This window comes from Phragmites australis, chromosome 3 (genome assembly GCF_958298935.1).
Source record: "Phragmites australis chromosome 3, lpPhrAust1.1, whole genome shotgun sequence".
NCBI lineage: Eukaryota > Viridiplantae > Streptophyta > Magnoliopsida > Poales > Poaceae > Phragmites > Phragmites australis.
Window position 1 is genome coordinate 24,944,225 of NC_084923.1, and position 19,715 is coordinate 24,963,939.

A 19,715-nucleotide genomic window follows, 5' to 3' on the forward strand; every position below is an offset into this window, starting at 1 on the left:
CTAGCAATATTGGTCCAGGTGCACGACGTGGTGCGAAGTGTGTCACCTCTTTACTTCGCAAAATCAAACCCTAGCAGAAAAGAAAAATCAAAAAACAAACTACGGTAACATAAGTGAAATCACATACAAGATGAGTAGATCTAGTGCCAAATCGATGGAAATCACTCGAATCAACCCCCTTGAACTCACTGGTGCTAAAGGAGTTCTGGTGCACGGCCTGGTAGGAACTGCCTCACCTCTTTGCTTCGCAAAATCAAACCCTAGCAGATAGAAAAATCGAAACAAACGGCGGTAACATCAGTATAAACCAGTCGAATAGGTAGATCGAGTGAAATGGCAGACAAATGGGTAAATCAAGTGCAAAATCAGTGTAAACCACTCAAATCAACCCTTGAAATTCACCGGTGCTGAAGGAGGTTCGAGTGCATGACGTGGTAGAAAAAGTGTGTTGCCTCTGTGCTTCTCAAATCAAACCTTAGGAAAAAAAAAGAACAAAAACGCTAGTTACATCAACGAAACTCCATAGCAAATGACTAGATCAAGATCCAAATCGGTGCAAACACTAGAATCAAACCTTGAACTCGCAGGTTGAGACGGGGTTCGGGCGCACAACTTGGTGTCGGAGTGCGTTGCCTCGATGTCGCCGGAGAGAAACAAAGAGAAAAAGTTGCGAGAGAGAGAGCAAGAGAAAGCCAGACGGTCCTTATCCCCATTCAAGAGGGAGGTAGTGGCAGAGAGAGTATGCAAAAACCGAGGAGTCAAATTCAAAACAGTCGATGCCGCAAATGTTAGCGGGTTGCGGGTCACGGGACAAACAAACCAACCCAGTTACTCAAAAAAAACCAACAAAAGTGTATTAAAATCAGCACACTTCTCAAAGTACATCTAGTGGTCAATAATTAGATAGATTTTCAACAGCCAAATCTGTCAATAGATAAATAGTAAATTTCTTTAGTAAATACTTCAATGGGACCGAAAAAGGTAAAAAAATCATTAAACTCGTGGATGCGAAACCTAAGGCACCTACAGAAGCAGTTCGAGAAGAAAATTACAAATAGAAGAAGTATCAGCGTCCGCTTCGCGTCCAGTCTATCACCGGCGATCACGGTAACAGCGCGACACAGGCTATCGCATCGCATGGATGCCATGCCGACGTGCCGTGGCCTTGACCGAAACGTCCAGGCACGCACGGCACCCTGGGGTCGCGTCGGCCACGCCCAGCTGCCGACACCGTGGACGCCCTCGCGATGCATGATTCCGTGTCCGGGCCGCGTAGCGGTCCACCCTGACACGCGCCGATCGATCACCGGTAGCAGCTGCCGACCCGAATATACTCGATCGCCGCGCGTGGCCAACGAAAATCGAAAGGTCACGCTATCGTCGGCGGCGGCCGCCCACGGCGCTTACGCTGATATATTTTGCAGAGAAATGCGTCAGCTCGTTTCCATGGCGACACATTGGTTGTAGCTAAGCTCGGCTTCGAATCGAGCAGCTTGCTTCTCAGCTCAAGCTCATCCGTCTCCATTGTCCGCCGGCCAGGTACGACGCCCTTTGGCGATTTCATCCAGTTTCTGCACCATGTCTAGCTAGTTTTTTTAATCTTATTTTAGCTGTTGATTGGTTTATAATCCTTGTTTGATTTCATCAACAAATCTACCAGTCTCGTGGGCTTTATTTTCTCTCTCCTAATGATCTTTGAGAAAAAGATATAGCCACTCTCTCCTATATCTGATGTTATCTTATTTGGGAATCTATCTGATGCTATAGCGGTAGGCACCGGTAGTTTGTTTTCTTTTTACCCTTTTATAGTTCTCCTGATTTTGCAGCCTTCTTATCGCCAACCCAAGGCACCCCTTCGAATTTGCAACGAAGAAATGTTATGAGCCAACCAGTTTGCACTTCTTTTTTTTATCACTACAGATTACTACTAATTTAAAAATAACTAGTACATAATGCCCTTGTGTTGCAACGGTTCATAAATTTTGGAGAGGGATATCTGCACTACTGTGCACCATAAGACGGAATGAATCTATGAAGAACAATTAGTGTATGAAATACGAATCAACCCATGTTAAAACCCATCGAAATCAAGTCAGCGCGCCTAAGCAATGAATGAATGATGTTTAGTTCTTAAAACAAGCACCCCACTAACCAAAAGACGATGTAAGTATTAATTAGGGTGGTTTAGTGTTCGAAATAAAGTACTGCTATGAACCTCGTTCTACTATCATGGACGCAACCATGTATTGATATTCTATGAGACAACTTCATTTATGCAATGACCATATTTTGGAGTTATGTCCAAGTCCAATAATCTGAAACAGACTTATTGAGCAGACAATGTGCAGAACAAAATTTAGTCCTACAACATAATAAAAATTTTATAGCCAAGGAAAAATAATAATCTTTTTTTTTTCTAAAATACGTAGGAGAGTTACGCATCTTTGTATTAAGACAGAAAAAATTCAAGAGGAACACAAGGATCTAAAATAGGTCTAAATGCTTTAAATGTGCAGGAGATATTACAAGAGGGGGAACAATTAGAGCTCATCTAGCCGGCGTGGTTAGACGATCAACCCGTAGCTACACAAATGAGCTTGTAAGACGGATAGATGGACAACCCTGGCGTCGCACCATCGGTTGAACTCCTCCTAGATGAGGGTGATCATCGAGTCAGAAGAGATGAGAAAGTTGTTGAAGATTATGTCATTGCGAGACAACCAAATTCTCCAAGTGGTTAGAAGAATTAGGGAATCCAAGCCTTTGCGAAAGACGGTAGGCACACGCCCACGGAGATCTAGCCACCATTCGAGGAGAGCAGCGTCCGCCTGAGGAGAATGAACTCCTAGAACCTGCCACCAAGCCTCCCTTGCCACAGGAGTAAGTGGTCGGTAATCTCTGGAAATTGAGAACAATGTGCGTAGGAGTCATCTGATTGCAGTCCATGCCACTGCCTCCGGAATGCAGTCCATAGTCGACCCTAAATCCTCAACCAACCAAAGAACTTAACCTTCCTCGGAGCCCAAGCTTTCCAAATCAACCTAGCTCCCTCAAGGCGCACACTTCCTAGGAACATCATGCGATACGCAAATCTAGCAGTGTATTGATCGGAGGATGTCCATTTCCAAACCACCCGAGCAACTACACTGCTCAGGTGGAGCCAAGTTGGCACCAAAGCAACAAATACTGACTAATCACCGGAATGGATAATGGACATGTGATGTCCCTAATCCATGCACGGTTGTGTAAAGCCTCAACATCCGTTTTGCATTTAGCCGATGGCCGAGTGACGCAATCATAGAGGTCAGGAGCCAATGAGCGAACAGGATAGCCACCAAGCCAAGCGTCGCTCCAGAAGAAGGTGTCCCTCCCATTACCAACCTCGAAGAAGATAGTGATGTCCCTAATCCATGCACGGTTGTGTAAAGCCTTAGCATCCGTTTTGCATTTAGCCGATGGCCGAGTGACGCAATCATAGAGGTCAGGAGCTAATGAGTGAACAGGACAGCCACCAAGCCAAGCGTCGCTCCAGAAGAAGGTGTCCCTCCCATTACCAACCTCGAAGAAGATAGATGCATCGAAGAGAGCAACAACCTGTTTCTCGTGTTCCATCGGGATAGCAGCCCATGGCATGACCGGCTCACTCCACTACCACCAGAGCCACCGAAGGCACAGCGCCAGGTCAGCAAGCCCAAGATCATGGATGCCAAACCCCCATACTCTAACGGCCTGCACACTTTAGGCCAAGCGATGGAACTACGGCCACCGGATGAAGTTTTACCTCCTGTCCAAAGGAAGGCCTTCCGTATTTTGTCTACCTCTTTGATCACCAACAGAGGAACCGTAATAGAGATGAGAGTGTGCAGCGGGGTGGTGGACAAAATAGATTTGACCAAGGTGGCACAGCCTGGTTTTGATATGAGCTTGGACTGCCAGATGGGGAGCTTGGCCGCCACCATGTCTACCAGCGGTTGCAGATAGCTCTTGCGCACTCGACCGACTGTTAGGGGCACCCCCAGATACGTGATAGGAAAGGATGACAAATTGCACGGGAGGCTCGCTTGGATGAGATTGACGTCATCCGTGGCGCAGTTGATGGGAACTACCGTACACTTGTCGATGTTTGTCTTGAGGCCAGATGCATTGCTGAAGAAGCAGAGGATGTCCAGATGTGCATGGATGTCCTCCGGAGTAGGCGACATGAAGAGCATCGCATCATCCGTGTAGAGAGAGCATCGGTGCTTGATATAGTTGTGACCAATGGAATCAACAACGCCCGCCTCACCCGCCTTGTATAAAATGTGTGCTAGTATATCCATCAACAACACAAATAAGAAGGGCGAGAGGGGGTCTCCTTGGCGTAAACCTCTGGCATGGTTAAGAGTAGGCCCAGGGACCAAGTTGAGCAGGATCTGAGTCGATGCAGATGCCAGGATGCCATCAATCCAGCTGCACCAACGGGGACCAAAGCCCCAGGCCCGCAGAACCTCGAGGAGAAAAGCCCAATTAACATAATCAAACGCCTTAGAGATGTCCAATTTGAATAAAATCTTTGGACGCTTGGACTTCTTCAGCAATCTCACGGAGGAATGCACCAACTTGAAGTTATCGTGAATGGAACGGCCGGCTATAAAAGTGCTCTGATTGATAGAGATCATAGAGCCTATCTGAGGAGCCAACTGGAGAGCAAGAGCCTTGGTGATTAGTTTGCCAATATTATGTATAAGGCTAATCGGGCGGTAATCCGACGCCGAGCAAGCTGTCTCCTTCTTAGAAAGCAAGGTAATGAGAGCATTGTTGAGATGGATTTGAGTCCACTCCTATTGCCTAGACCGAAAGCGCGGATAGCAAGGGACACATCTTTCCTGATGATATGCCACGCAGCACGATAGAACTCCACCGTAAACCCATCCGGTCCAGTGGCCTTACTCGGGGGCAATTGCTTGATAACCCCTAGAAGCTCGTCCTCACTGAACGACGTGTCCAACCCCCGAAAGACTTGTGGTGAGATTCCAATCTCGGCCAAGTCAATAGAGTAAGGTCTGGATGTGGAGACTCCAAGGATGGAGTTGAAGTGGCCGAACAACGCCTCCTCCATCATGGAATGGGGAGAAACTGGGCCATCAACCGAGAGTGAGGTAATGGACTTCTTCTGTGTGCGGTAGTTGACATAGGAATAGAACAGCCTCGTGTCTACATCCCTATCGCGCAACCAGGCAACTCTGGAGCGGCACCGAGCGCTAAGCAAGACCAAGACAGGGGACTTTGAGGTGTTTGAGCAACTGCACTTTGACCGGCGTGAGTGCCCGCACCTCCTGGGCAGAATCTAGCGGGTGACAAGCTCACGAGCTGGTCAAATTTACCAACACACAATGTATTGAACAAAAAACCAATTCAATCGAATTGACCATGTGCATAAGGTGGCTTAACTACTTCGATCATTGCATGGCTAGAATTTCTTCACAGTTCACTTCGATCAGTGTCTACCTAGTTCCCCATACACCACCAACGCGAAAGCAAAAGTGAAACATTTCAGCTGGGTTGACAGCTCCATTTCTCAAATTTTCTCCAACACATCCTTACCTGAGATGCCTCATACAATAATTAGCTGACTGCTCCAAATCTGTTTTTCCTCCACACTGCTCGTACCGCTTTGAATTTGAAGATCAGATAGCAGCACAGTTGCAAGACAAGATCGAGTCCCGAGGCTCCAAGTCAAACTGCACCAGTAGCAAACCACTTATTGCCTGATGAAGCATCATGCGGCAGAGCTCTGCACCATAGGAATAACAACTTGTTTGCAAAAGAAGACATTGAACAGAAATGATTTAGTAGGTCAGTAGGAACTTTCCTCTGTAACAGGTAAAAGACATTCTTAGGTTAGCTCATTTGTGAACATGTACTACGTCTAAAAGCCATTTCTAATGAGAACATCACATCAGTATTAGTGGATCTATTTACCTCTATTGCAAGACTCCAATTAACAAGAGATGTTTCTGAATGGTAAATGCAAGCTACCATAATCATCTTTATCCTCGAAAGATTGTCCAGCAAAACACTAATTAGAATTTGTTTCTATTCAATTATAAGAGGTTAGGAGTTAGTATTATAGGTTACAAATTATGTTACTGACTGGGTCAAGCCATCGCACACATTCAGAGGACTACCATCATTGGACTTAAAAGGCAGCGGTGACAGGTGACAAGAACTAAAATCAGGGCAGCGTAGACATTAAAATATCTATTGTTAGGCTTGTCCACGAAATAGTGAAATACCAGATTGAAGGAAGTATCCCAACATGATTGCTATCGTCTTTGAATCACCATTTTGGTGTCATCCTTGTTGCCGAAGCAACAAATTCATCTGTTGAATATCTGATCGAAAATGGGGAAGCAGGTGGCTGTCATCCTTGCTGCCACCCTGTTCGTGGAGAACAACAAATTTATGGTGGTGGAAAAAAACTGGAAATCAGTGCAGAATGAATCGTATCATCATCACAATATGTACCCATTTATTCAGACATAAATATGCGAAATCAAAGGAGAGTGCCACCTCTGCACAATATAACACTCATCTAAGATGTGACGAGAATACCAAATAACACATGCAATTATTCTGATGCACATACCTCTAATAATTCAAACTTTCATAATGTCATCGGAGTGTTTCCTCATCACTGCAGAGGATCCCAATCCCATTGGAGTGTCCTGGGGTCGGAAACTTCTGTCAAGAAAAAAAAAGCCCTGAGCCATCTAAATAAAGGACAAACCATGATGACCTTGCTACAAAACTTCAGAAGACAACATAGGATCATTTGTATTCATACCTCACCATCAATCTATGGGACAAGTTGATATGCATTTCCGAAATCAATTACACTGTGTAACATATAAGTGAAACACAGATAAGTAACGAACCAGAAAATGAATAAAAATCAAGATGAAAATGTTTCAGCATGAGTCCATGAGAACAGAACATGCTTGTCTGTTGCAACCTATAATCACCCTACAGGAGCTATTTAAGGCTATATTGCACTCTATTTTCTTTTTATCAGTGTGATATTTTAAAACAAAGCCCAGTGACTATTAGTCTTACGAGTTACTAATTACACTGCTGTCAACAGATTGCTTTAATTTGGACATACAGATGTAGTTTCATGAATGATAGTTTAGTACTTGCCCTGTGGAGCAGCAAGCTAACCCATCTAGATAGTATGTAGTTCTGGCTATCCACTGTACTCCCCTTCTCTCAACCAAAGTTAGGACTAAATATTGCAGGAGAGCATGACAAACAGATAACACCTCCATTTTCGCTATCAAGTCGTTAGCACAATCAAATCTTGCAAACATACAAACATACAAGGATCGCGCCCCCATTTTCGTTCGACGGCCATGACAAAGGGAGACTCCGTCCTCACTGCTTTGGCGTAATCACACTCTACAACAAAGTATCACAGCAGAATTGCTACCACCCTCAAATCACCGTATTGTCACCATCCTTGAAGTCGCTCCTATACTGAAAAGCAACAAATTTCATGGTGATGGCACCTGAATAGGTGGTGATCGGCTCTTGGTAATTTCAGCGAGCGCCTGACGTACTTGATTGAACTTGATTCGCCATACACCATGGAGAGGCCGCTGGTCACCATGGAGGAGCCGATGATCGATGTTGAGGCAGGAGTCCATTGAGGGTAGGTGCTTGCCACGTAGGGTTCGAGGCGGGCAGACCTCTCATGGAGTCATGGGCGCGAGGTGGACCGTGGATGGGAGCGGGGCGGCTAGAGGGTGGGGAACTGAGGACGGCGACGACCGAGCAGACATCCCGTGAGCGCGGCGTGGGCTGTGGTGTGGAGCAATGGTGATGGCGAGGGCAATGTGTGGGTGGAGGCCGACGCGTGAGGAATGCACTGCCGGTGGATCCCAACCATGGAGACCCACAGCGATTGCTCGGCACGGGCTCCTGGGCAGGGTTCACAAATGCCATGAGTAGAAATACCAACCGAAATGCGTGAAATTCGAGTAAAAATTTAAAAATTCAAACGAATTTGTACGGTCATACCCGGTTGATGGAGGCTAAAAAAACCTTCGAATCAGACTCTCGAAATACGACCGGTTTTCTCGATATTCAAACGAATTCTACCGATATGCAATCGCATTCTTCGTGTTTTGATCAATGTCGAAAACCGCTCAAATTCTTCAAAAACCATTCGGTTTTTCCCATTTACTAGGAGCATTTCTCGAATTTCAATTAAGTTTAAAAAATAAGAAAAAATATGGGAAAAAATAAGATTTTTTTTCCACGACCTTTACTATATTTTTAGATATTGATAAGCAGAGGAATATATATTAATAGTAAAATCCCTATCATCTACCATTATGTCATAAAATATGTCGATAGATTAAATTACTGGCACCATAGATTAGTAAATATGTTAAATTACATATACATTACCATAAAACACAATCACATTACACATAAAATCTCACTTTATATTAGCACATTGTCAATATGCCATCCACACTTACCAAAAGTGATGATCCATAGTTTTCATTGCATCCACGCCATGTACAACCTACAAGATGAAAAAAAATAGTTAGATATTTTGTTATATATAGAAAATTATAAATTTGTTCCAGAATGTAAGTATTACCTTCAGGGCCAACAGCTTCTACCGTTGTGAACCTGGCTTACCATATTGTACTCCTCCGTAGAAACGAGTATTATTTGCTGTGTAGATAGCAACTCAACCTTAAACTCTACCCAACTTTGTTCCATCCATGCAGAAGTGGTTGACCATTGTTCTTGCAATATGGCATAAAAGTCAGGATCTTGCCACTCATAGACCCACTGAATAGGATGTTGTGACTGAGCATCATGGACAGGATAGTAGTACGGATATGATCCAGAACTATTCTTCATACCATAGTTGTTGGAAGAGCTCACACTATCTTATGGCCCATCATGGTCACCCTGTGTCCACTGTGTATCCACTGTGTAAGGATGGGGCAACGTGATCCTGGTCCTATGTGGCATACATAAACTAACTCTCATAAGTGAATTGGAAGGGAACAACGACAGAGGATGGGCGTGGAAGAGCACCACCTCCCTGATCGTCATCATCACCATTATCTATCTTTGGGTTGCTGTCATTAGACTTTTGGTAAGTTGAGCTCTGCGAGCCACTATGCGTGCTCTCATCACTTTGCACTTGTCTTTTTTCCTTACCCTTAATCTTCTTGGTCTTTCTTTAATGCACACTTTGCTTCTTCCTCTTGTCAAATCGTTTCTTCAATTCTCTCTCGTTCTCGTCCAGGTACTTACCATCGATATCCCGACCAGTTAGAGATGAGACACCCTCTCCTATCATAAAACAGATGGTCATAAGTAAACAAGAAAAAATATTATAACAATAAAATTGATTACAAACTTTATCACTCACTGCAACAACAAAGAATATGTCATCCACCCTTCTAACAGGAATACCTAAAGTGCGAAAAATATTAGACCATGCCAAACCAATAGCTATCTTTGCATTCTTTCTCTTTGTAGTTCATGTCCCAGTGTCAATCTTCTGTTGCAAGGGGCCTTTTGCTGCTGCAACATTGTAATCCCTTCCACTCGGTTTCTTCCTCATCGAAGATGCCCTCCTAAACATCTTCTTCAACACATTGGTAGAATCACCCCCTCCTCTACTATTCCCACTACCACCACCGTGCTCGTAGAAGTCCCTTGTTTGGTCCTGAACTCTTTCTCCTCCCTAGATTGGGCCATGGCATGCCGTATCTGTTTCTCTTATGTCTCCTCACAATCGCTTGTCAAATCTATATGGGCTGCCTCCATCCGAAACCTCGCCTCTGACCTTTCCTTCTTCTTCTCTATCGTCCTATCAAGCTCACGTCTAAAGTAATCATACACATCAGAAGTCACCTGGTCGCAATGTATAACATTAATACCGAGCCCTGCCAAATGCTATTTTAACCCTGTGGCACCATCGTCTCTCCTTTCCTTATGACAATACTTGCACTTAAATACTGGGTACAAGTTCTTACCATGCTCTGACATCGCGTCTTTATCCGCCATCGATTGCTACAAGACAACATATAAAATTCAGATGTCAAACTTCTGCTAGCCTTCACTGTATTGTCTTTGCATATAGAACATAAGAGATTGGTGATGTTCCAAATGAGGGTCAGAGGGCTCTTTCCATCTCTCCCTGTAAATTGTTTTATTTCTCAGTTACTCAGACGTAATAGTTACTATGACAATTTTAACCAATCAACCACACTAGAAAATTGAACAACTATAACAGTTTACAGCTGCCGAACTCGATGTTCGAGCGATTAACTTGATATTTGATCGCTTTCTTCGAAAAACTGAAAATTCACCTTCGATATTCGATGCTCGCCTGCTCAGTCGAACTCGATATTCGACTCGATTCGGTCAAATATCGACTCTTCCACTCGGTTTTCAACGTCACTAGCATGATTTCTTCATCGGCGGTGGCGGCGACAGATCCGTCGGTGCTCGCTGTTGTGATGCTCGGGGAGGAGAGGAAAGTGCTACAATGCCACTGTTCTACTCAGGGAGAAGGAGAACCGGCTACCTTATCCACTCAAGAAAGGTGGGCTAAAATTGGCTAAAATGGGCCGGCCGAATCCATTTCAGTCTTTTTCTTTTTCTTTTCTTATTTTCTTATTTTCAAACTTCCCACTCACATAAATTGATGCAAACGTTATTTTTTTTAAAAAAATCACATAAGGTCTTAGAATTGTCATTAGTGTTTTAGGTAGTTTTTTATTTTTTTTATTTTTCTATTCGGATTTGAAATTTTTGGATTCAAAATTTGAAATTCAGTAGGTTTATGAATGTGATGCTGCTCGCATAGGTCGAATTTCGCAAATTTTGGTCGCATTTTTAATCCTACTCCTGAGGCAGTGGTGAGAGCACCGAAGGTGGCGGCAATAGATCGATGTCACCTCGTCCCGCACCCCGCACGATGCCCACCCTTTGTTGCTCACGATGACGCAGCCATGCCGCCCACACATTGGCACAAACACTAAATATGAGCTGGTGCGCGATGAAAATTATTCTGCAATGGCACACGATGAGCCAAGGCACCTACCTTTTTGGATTTGGGTTCCCATTTTCGTTGGTATTTCCTGCAGGCCGGGATGCAGGGGCAAAGGAGAGGGCCGACTGTACTGGCCGGGATGTAGGGACAAAGGAGGGGGCCGGTTGTGCTGCCCGTGCGTCTCCTCTGTGGTGCCACCAGAAATAGAGAGAGCGATAGGCAATTAGGGATTGGAAGGTGGAAGGGGAGGGAGGGGGCTACGGTCGTGGGGAGAGGCCGAGATTTTCTCTTGATTGGTTCAGAAGTGGGGACAAATTGTTGTAGAAGCTAGTTTTATTTGGTTTTTATTTAGGTTTTTATAAAATAGGTAGTGGAAAAGGATGAGGAAGGATGCACGATCGACTCCTACTTTATATAGTAAAAATGAAAACTCTATCACCATTATGCGAGATTTAGTCAAAAGCTTGAAATTGGACCACCTCTTGGCGCAGCGGAGGAACAAAGTGACTTCACCTTCAAATCTTGGTGTCCACGATATACACACCGGAGTGTTTTTAATGGTTATTGATGTATGATTGGAGATGCACTCGTAGATGTGTAAGGACAACTCTAATATAAAAGTGTTTATTATTTATAGGAGTGTCTGAGTGGAGTCACGTCATAAAACACCTATATAAAGCACACCTCTCTAATACAAACATCTTTCTGTAGATGCTTAATCAGATTTTTGGTGTACTTATTGATGGTAGTTATATGTCCAAGCACCTGTCAAGCTCAATCCTCGACGGAACACCGATGCTGCAAATTGAGCATTATACTCATCCGCAATAAAAACTGATTTTATTTTAGTAAGCACCTCTACAAGCATCTCCACTAGAGATGGTGCGCGGGTAGCGGTGTGTCTACAGGTCCGTCAGAGCAACAGAGTAGTTTAATTATCACAAATCTGAGGGTCCGGCCTAAAATGAAAACGACCGGTATCTTCTCGACTGAGATTCACCCCGTCAGCCATAGCGCGTACATCTTGACCGTCCGAGCCTCCCAGTCATCGAATCGACGGCGACCATTGGTCGATATATTCCCGGGCCCCACGTGGAAGCATTCGGCGCAATATCTTCTTTTTCTTTCCGCGAGGCGGAGGAAAGAAGCAACGGCACGGAGCGCGGAGGCGTAGAGCAGTCAATGGCGCCGGGGACGAACGACGGCGGGAAGAGAGGGTGGGAGAGGGCGGATTAGCGGCAAGACTCCCACCATTTCGCCCTGGTTTCATCGCGTGAGTGGAGCTCCTCTTCCTCTGGAATTTTTGGGCTCGATTTGGGTGGGGCTGTTTGGAGGCCAAAGCGGCCCCGTTTCTTGGTTCCTCACTTATTGTGGAAATTAAATTTGCTGGTTCCCTGCAAATTCGTCTCAATTTCATTTATACCGAACTTCCATGCTTGGTGTTCCGTTGTTGGTTTTGTTTCCTCTTTGCTCTATTTGATTGCTTCTGTTTTTTCTTGGGAAATCTATTTTCTTCCTCCGAATTTAACTTGGAAAGTTCAGAGCTGTCATATGTTCAGCCGTGTTTAGGTTCTGTCAGCTAAAACTGTTTGATCTTCCCCACCCCTAGTGTGTCGTTTTATTTCTCGTTTTTTGACCAAATCGAACTGGCCAGATATTACTACTTCTTTGGTTCCATTGCTATTTGGTTTGTTTACGTTCTTGTAACCTTTCATTCAAGCCTCTTTGTGTTTTTGCATCGTGTCACGAACAATTGCTTCTTTCCTTCTTGTCTATTACGGCGTATAAAGAAATTACAGTCTTGCTCTGAGATATTGCTGTGGTTTTTAGTAGTACTTTAATGCTATGTACTTGCGACAATAGCAATGACACGCTTCTCAGTTTTGAAGTAGTACTGCAACAATATGATCTTGAGGTAGTACTGATAACTGATATGTGCAGGCTAACTGATATTTGCAAACAGAAGGTAATAGTTACGGTCACAGACTTAAGATTACTGGTTTAGTAGTTATCACCAACCTGTGTTCATGAATGCACAGGATTATCACCAGCCTATGTTCCGTACATTGAAGTGTACTTGGCGCTTGTTGTCTGTCTCTGCGTGTCAAGTATATGAACTATGGCTATTTCTGCTCTACGTAGTAGTCAGTTCATCAGGTTGGCTATCGAGCCAAATCTGAGTTTAGTGGAGCTTCGATCGAAATTGATTCACTCTGAGTAAGTATCCTATTATATTAACTATAAGAGTCAATAAAGCTTCCTTTATCGAAAACAATCCTATTATATATAATTTAGAAGCAACTTTGATATCCAGCGAACCACTCGAGGTAAGCTGAGCCTGAGCACAATTTGTTCTTATGAAATCGACTCATTTCAATTTTGAACCACTTTTGGGTGCAATGAAGTAATTTAGAGCTGAGCCCACGAGCCAATTAATTATCCTTCTTTTGGTAGCCTGCAATTGAGACAGTTTTAGGAAAATAACGCTACTAAAATCATGATTTTTCCAAAATGAAAGAATTTCCCATGAACTCCTCATGTTTAATAAACAAAGCGTTTTTTAGTTACATAATAGATCCAATTTTTGCAAATAAACCAGTTAGAGCACCAAAGAACATTACATCTGGATATTTGAAAAGTTAAACAGGAAATAGCCCTGTAACAATAGTATGCTGGGTAATTTGTTTTTTACACCTGGCTCTCCTGATACTGATTAAAGATACAATTATCAGAAAATATATCTTCCAGACATGATTTACAAATTTCTGTTTGTTCCGTTCAGTTATGCATTTGCTCGGCCCCTGTGGTGCTTAATTTGGTGAAAAATGTGTTTGTCAGTGTTAGGAATAGCAACTTGTATGGGATATTACATAGACTCAAAATATATCTCTAACAGTTAGAACTTCTAATAATGTGTAACTACTGATTGATACAGAGACTTCTGTTGTGCATGACCGATTGACCCTCTTGATCACGTTGGTTACATCTGTCATATGTGTGCTTTTTGTTAATCCATATGCTTTCCAATTGCAGCACATTTTCTAAGAGGTTATTCAGGTTTTCCACACATGTGATTGACCCTATTGTTTTGATCAAGAGTGGTGTCATGGTTGAAAGGATATAGTTTCTTATTGTGAATGTCCACAATTGAAGGTTATATATATTTTTTGAACTATCCATTATGAGAATGGCCTGGTTGAAAGACAAATTCGAAATGCATAAGCTCCACTGGTACATTAGATCCCCTACTCCATCAGAGTTTTGGATATCAGTCGTTGCTTGCTTCACTGTTAGTTTAGTTGGTCTTTGGACATTTTTGTACTTCTTTTCACTGTGGCGGCGAAAGATCAGTATAAGCTGGATGAAAATGATTGCCAGATCGAAGAGGAGGAATATTGAAAGAAACCACAAGGTTCCTACTTCTGAACATGTTTGGAGTACAGAATCTTTGTTTCGTGCAAAAGGGCTGAGGTGCTGTGTATGCTTGGAATCTATTTCACCTGCCCAGCCCCTTGGGCAAATGATGATGTCAGAAAATTTGGTTCACCGTTGCAATGTTTGTGGTGCAGCTGCACACATAATCTGCTCTTCGAATTCTCAGGACTGTAAATGTGTCTCAATGTTTGGGTCCAAACATGTGATCCATCAATGGACTGTAGTCTGGACAGATAGAGCTGATCAATCTGAAGAAGGTCAGTATTGTTGTTACTGTGAGGAGCCATGCAGTGAATCTTTTCTTGGAAGTCCTCCCATATACTGCTGCATGTGGTGCCAACGATTGGTGCATGTTGATTGCCAGTCAGCCATGGCTACTGAAACAGGTGATATTTGTGACCTTGGCCTGTTCAAGCGCCTTATTCTTTCGCCACTTTTTATCAGGACTATGAGCAAATCTGGTGGCATCTTAAGTTCTATAACTCATGGAGCAAATGAATTTGCATCCACTGTGCGAGGACACCTTAGGAGCCGAAGCAAAAAGCAGAAGCATCCCAACAGATTGCCTTCTGACTCTACCCTTGGTGACAGTAACGATGATTCATCAAGTGACACCACGTTGAATTTTAACCAGAGGGCTAAGGATTTAAAAGCAACTGGGGTCAGTCCTCAGAGGAGTGCTGAGAGTGAGCATGATAGCAGTGAGAGTGATTGTAGAGAACTCATATCAGAGCCCAGAAGGTTCAGTAATGATGAGACTGGTGGAGCTAAACTTACGTACGCATTGTCTCACATGCCTGCTGATGCCAGACCTCTTCTTGTTTTTATCAACAAGAGAAGTGGGGCACAGCGCGGAGATTCACTCAAGCACAGGCTACATTTTCTTTTGAATCCAGTGCAGGTCATGATACATTTCACACTAAACTTTACTGTGGGTCTAGTCATTAATCATGTTATTATGAATGTTACAATCAACTTGCCATGCTACCTATACATTGTAGTTTGTAGAATATACCAAGTGCATTGTGCTTTGGGTGCAAGTATTCACCTGAACTCACCCATATGCTGCTTGATCACTTCGTATTACAAAACTAATGTGACGGAAACAGCAGCGTCAATCTTTTCATCGTGTTTCTTCTACCATGTTCACTTCAAAGAATTTCATCTTCTTTGTGCTAGTAACTGCCTGGTTAAGCAGAGTGATTCAGAAGACTATTAGCATAATATATTATACCGACAATGTGATACAACAGGGTAAAATTTGGATATAGTGAACCTTATGAAGAAACAGCACCTCGGTTGCTTACATCCGGTGTTGCAAGAACATGTATAATAAACACTCATTTTCCAAAAAATGGCTTGCGAAGTTCAGCCCCTTCCCTTGCAGTTAGTAGCTCACTTTTGAATCATGGACACTGCTGAATCAGCAACTAATTTGTCGGTTGTGAATATGTGTTTGGAAATTTAAGGCTGATCCATGTTTGTCTTCATTTGTAGTTTAGGACCCACCTAAGCTAATGTTGTTAAGATCTTTGTGGTTTCTATGATGCTAATGTGCCATATTCTTCTTTTAGGTGTTCGAGTTGAGTTCATCGCAGGGGCCAGAAACAGGCCTATTTTTGTTCAGAAAGGTATCACATTTCAGAATACTTGTGTGTGGTGGCGATGGTACTGTTGGTTGGCTTCTTGATGCGATAGATAGGCAAAATTATGAATCACCCCCGCCTGTTGCAATTCTTCCAGCTGGCACTGGCAATGATCTTTCAAGAGTTCTATCATGGGGAGGTGGCCTAGGTGCTGTTGAGAAGCAAGGTGGTCTTTGCACAGTTTTACATGACATAGAACATGCAGCAGTCACCATCCTGGATAGATGGAAGGTGACAGTACAAGATAAGAAATCAAAGAATGTACTTCTAGTGAAGTACATGAACAACTATCTAGGTGGGTACATAAACTTCGTTTATCAGTGCCTCTTATACAAGAACCTTATTTTACCTTGGTCACAGGTATTGGTTGTGATGCAAAGGTTGCACTTGACATTCATAATCTCCGCGAAGAAAATCCTGAAAAGTTCTATAGTCAGGTAACGTCTGTATCTATCATAAACAATCGACAGCAGTTGCCCCCCTGAATTTCTTGTTTAACTCCTTTGTATATTTATATCCGTAAAGTGCTCCGTCCCACATTTTCTTGCTTAAGAAAATCAAGGTAACAAAAAACGAGAAATGAACAATGAAATGTGCAGAAATTAAATATATCAGTGCACTAAGAAGGAGGTGAATGATATAAGAATTGCACAAATTAGCTGTTAACTGGGTACACCTTGGCAGCTGGCTGTTACTTGTGATGTTGCGGTGCTTCAATTTTAATGAGTTGGACAAGGAGGGTTCAGAAATATTCTTCAACGCACCATTTCTTACTGAAGCTTATACTTTTGGTCTTCTTCAATGATTTAAAAACATATTTTGTTATTCCTTGTACAGTTTACAAGTTCTCGAGGTGCTTCTAGGCATATTTTCAACTTGTTTGGTGCCATTTGTTCTTACCTGAGCTACATGTTATTGTAGGTTCATACAAGTGAAACAGCTGAACTGGACCTCGATTGACATTGTTAACTTTGGCAGTCTTTTGGTGTCTTTAGTGTGATGCCTTCAGTTTTCATTGCTTGAATGTTTATCATAACGGTTCTTATGTTTCTTTCTTGGGTCTTAGTTCTTAAATAAGGTGCTATATGCAAGGGAAGGTGCAAAGAGTATCATCGATAGAACATTTGCGGACTTACCCTGGCAACTTCGATTAGAGGTTGATGGCACTGAGATTGAGATACCAGAGGTTGTTTAAGATGAATTTTATGATTATTACACATAGAGCCAACTACCTTCACCGGACGCTCACACTAATTGCTATGAATTCTCCAGGACTCAGAAGGTGTCCTTGTTGCAAACATCCCAAGCTATATGGGAGGGGTTGACTTGTGGCAGGATGAGGATGAGAATCCTGAAAACTTTGACCCACAGTCAATTCATGATAAGATGCTTGAAGTGGTTAGTATTACAGGAACATGGCATCTGGGAACACTTCAGGTAAATGAGCAGAGTTCAATAATCTTTCGATAATGAAGTTAATGCTAGGGACCTAAAGAAAGGAAGGTGCATTTAGTTTGGACTTTCTCGGGCACGGAGGATTGCTCAAGGTCAGACGATCAAGATACGAATGTTTGCTCCTTTACCAGTTCAAGTGGACGGCGAACCTTGGGTCCAGAACCCTTGCACGCTGAAGATATCCCACCATGGGCAGGTTTAGTCTCTCGGCGCCCTTCAAATTTGATAAATTAGCAGACTACTCTTGTTTTTCTTACTCTGTTTTCATGGTATTCAGGCTTTCATGTTGAGAAGGACGATTGAAGAGTCTCTTGGTCAGGCTGCTGCGATTGTGACCGACGTGCTTGAACATGCCGAATCCAGTCACGTAATCACCGCTTCCCAGAAGAGAGCCCTCCTCCAAGAAATGGCTCTAAGGCTGTCATGAATCCTTGCTCATTTGCACGTCGCGAAGTACTTCCAGCGTGGTGAACCGCCTTGCACTGTATTGAGCCTTCTGTTGGCGGAGCTGATAATGCCGCTTGGAAGCAGTGGTGCCATAATTTAGCAACAACCCCTCCTATCTCTCGTCGCAGCAAGCATATGGATGTAACCAAGCAGACATGTCTACATGCAGTCATGCGCAGGAGGTTGTTGTTATCTATTTGTATTCCTCTGCGTAATATCCTGTTTATAAGGGGTTTCTTATATTTTGTTACTTATACATGTTATATACATAGTCTATGGTATTTAGGGAATACAAGTTGCTATGTCTAACATGATATTAGAGTTAGGGTTTTTTAGGACGTTGTAACTCGTCTAATCTAGTTTAGTCCTCCGCACGTTGCCTGCACACGTTCTACCAGTCGTGTCTCTCTCACGGCGAGCTTCACCCGTGTGCTCCTCCCCTTGCAGTCGATCCAGATCTTGTCAGCCGGTCGACCGTCTTCCGCTTCCCCAATGCGTAGCGTTGTGCTGCCCTCCTGTGCCCTGCCCTAGCTACCACGTCCGCCCGACACGAGGGTCCTCCGTAGCGCCGATCGCCCCTTCATCGCGCCATCGGGCTCCTCTGCTATCAGGCTGCTGGCTCCTCGATCGCCTCTGCCATTGGGTCACTAGTTTCCCTAGCCACCATGCCTCCTGGTCTCGGCGTCGGCCACCTGAAGAGACTGCTCCACTCGATCTGTCTCGAGTCGTGACTTCTTTTGTGTCAACTCTGTTAGGCACTCCTCCGCAGGGCGCAAAAAAGGTAAATAAAGTAAAAACAAAAGGAGAAAAAAAATTGTAGTAGCTACCGCTTTCTTTCCACTCATGCCGTCGCTTCCCGCGCTCTCGCTTTTGCTCGCCGCTATCTTTGCGCTCTTGCTATCGACTGCCACTTTCTTTACCGCTCTCGCATTGTTTCGTAACTTCTTCAAGATGTCGTCAAGCACTGTTCCTCGGTGCTCGGTGATTTTTGATGGTACCAACTAAAGGGACTTCGCGCAACATATGCACGTTCACATGTGCGGCCTTCGTCTTTGGGGTGTTCTTTGTAGTAACGTTCCTTTTCCGCCTTCTCTTGAACTTTCAACGGAGCCTGTGCAACCATCTATTAACAAAGGAAATAAAGCAGATATTGACATCACCGCAGCAGAGTATGAGAAGGTTGTCTCCTCCTATCAGGAAGCTTTGGGGTTATACCGTGATCGACTATCTGATTGTGCTCAATGGATGGATGATGATGCTCACATCAGCATATATTCTGATTGATAGTGTGTAGCACATGTTTTCGTTTAAGATTATTGAGTTCGCTACTGCTTTTCAAATGTGGACTCATCTTAATTAGACCTATGAACCATATGGGGATGCTCTCTATCTTTCAGTTGTTCACCAAGAGTAAAGAGTAGTCTCTTCAGCAGGGTGATGCCACAATTGATATGTTCTATGCTCAAATGTCAGATTTGTGGCATCATTTGAACTCTCTTGTATTACTGGTTGCCACTCTTGTCAATGCTGCTTGGATATGCGTGCTGAATGTGGTTTTCGACGTCTATATGAGCTCCTAACTCACCTTCGTCCAAAGTTTGAGCAACGTCGGGCTCAGCTGCTTGCACGCCATCCTCGTGGCACGCTTGTGGAGGCTCTTA

At 43.6% G+C, this 19,715-nt stretch overlaps 1 protein-coding gene and 1 long non-coding RNA gene across 9 annotated transcripts; one reads left to right on the forward strand and one right to left on the reverse strand.

Annotated features, from left to right (window-relative positions):
- Positions 1-1,361: 1,361 nt before the first annotated feature.
- Positions 1,362-18,304, forward strand: LOC133912717 (diacylglycerol kinase 1-like). 7 transcript variants are annotated; one of them, XM_062355598.1, is made up of 8 exons: positions 1,362-1,539; positions 13,013-15,407; positions 16,081-16,447; positions 16,513-16,589; positions 17,219-17,338; positions 17,425-17,589; positions 17,666-17,803; positions 17,885-18,304. In XM_062355598.1, exons 2-8 carry the CDS (start codon positions 14,253-14,255, stop codon positions 18,032-18,034), a joined length of 2,172 nt encoding a protein of 723 aa, XP_062211582.1. In that variant the 5' UTR covers positions 1,362-1,539; positions 13,013-14,252; the 3' UTR covers positions 18,035-18,304. The 7 variants fall into 7 exon arrangements, with proteins under 7 accessions (XP_062211582.1, XP_062211583.1, XP_062211586.1 ...); XM_062355599.1 differs by having other exon boundaries at positions 14,105-15,407; XM_062355602.1 differs by having other exon boundaries at positions 14,450-15,407.
- On the reverse strand, positions 5,289-7,994 carry LOC133912718 (uncharacterized). Of its 2 annotated transcripts, none has more exons than XR_009908878.1 (5): positions 7,599-7,994; positions 6,827-7,515; positions 6,629-6,723; positions 6,276-6,420; positions 5,289-5,720 (listed from the first exon to the last, which is right to left on the reverse strand). It is a non-coding gene; the product is annotated as an uncharacterized LOC133912718 (long non-coding RNA). The 2 variants fall into 2 exon arrangements; XR_009908877.1 differs by having other exon boundaries at positions 5,289-5,773.
- Positions 18,305-19,715: the final 1,411 nt, after the last annotated feature.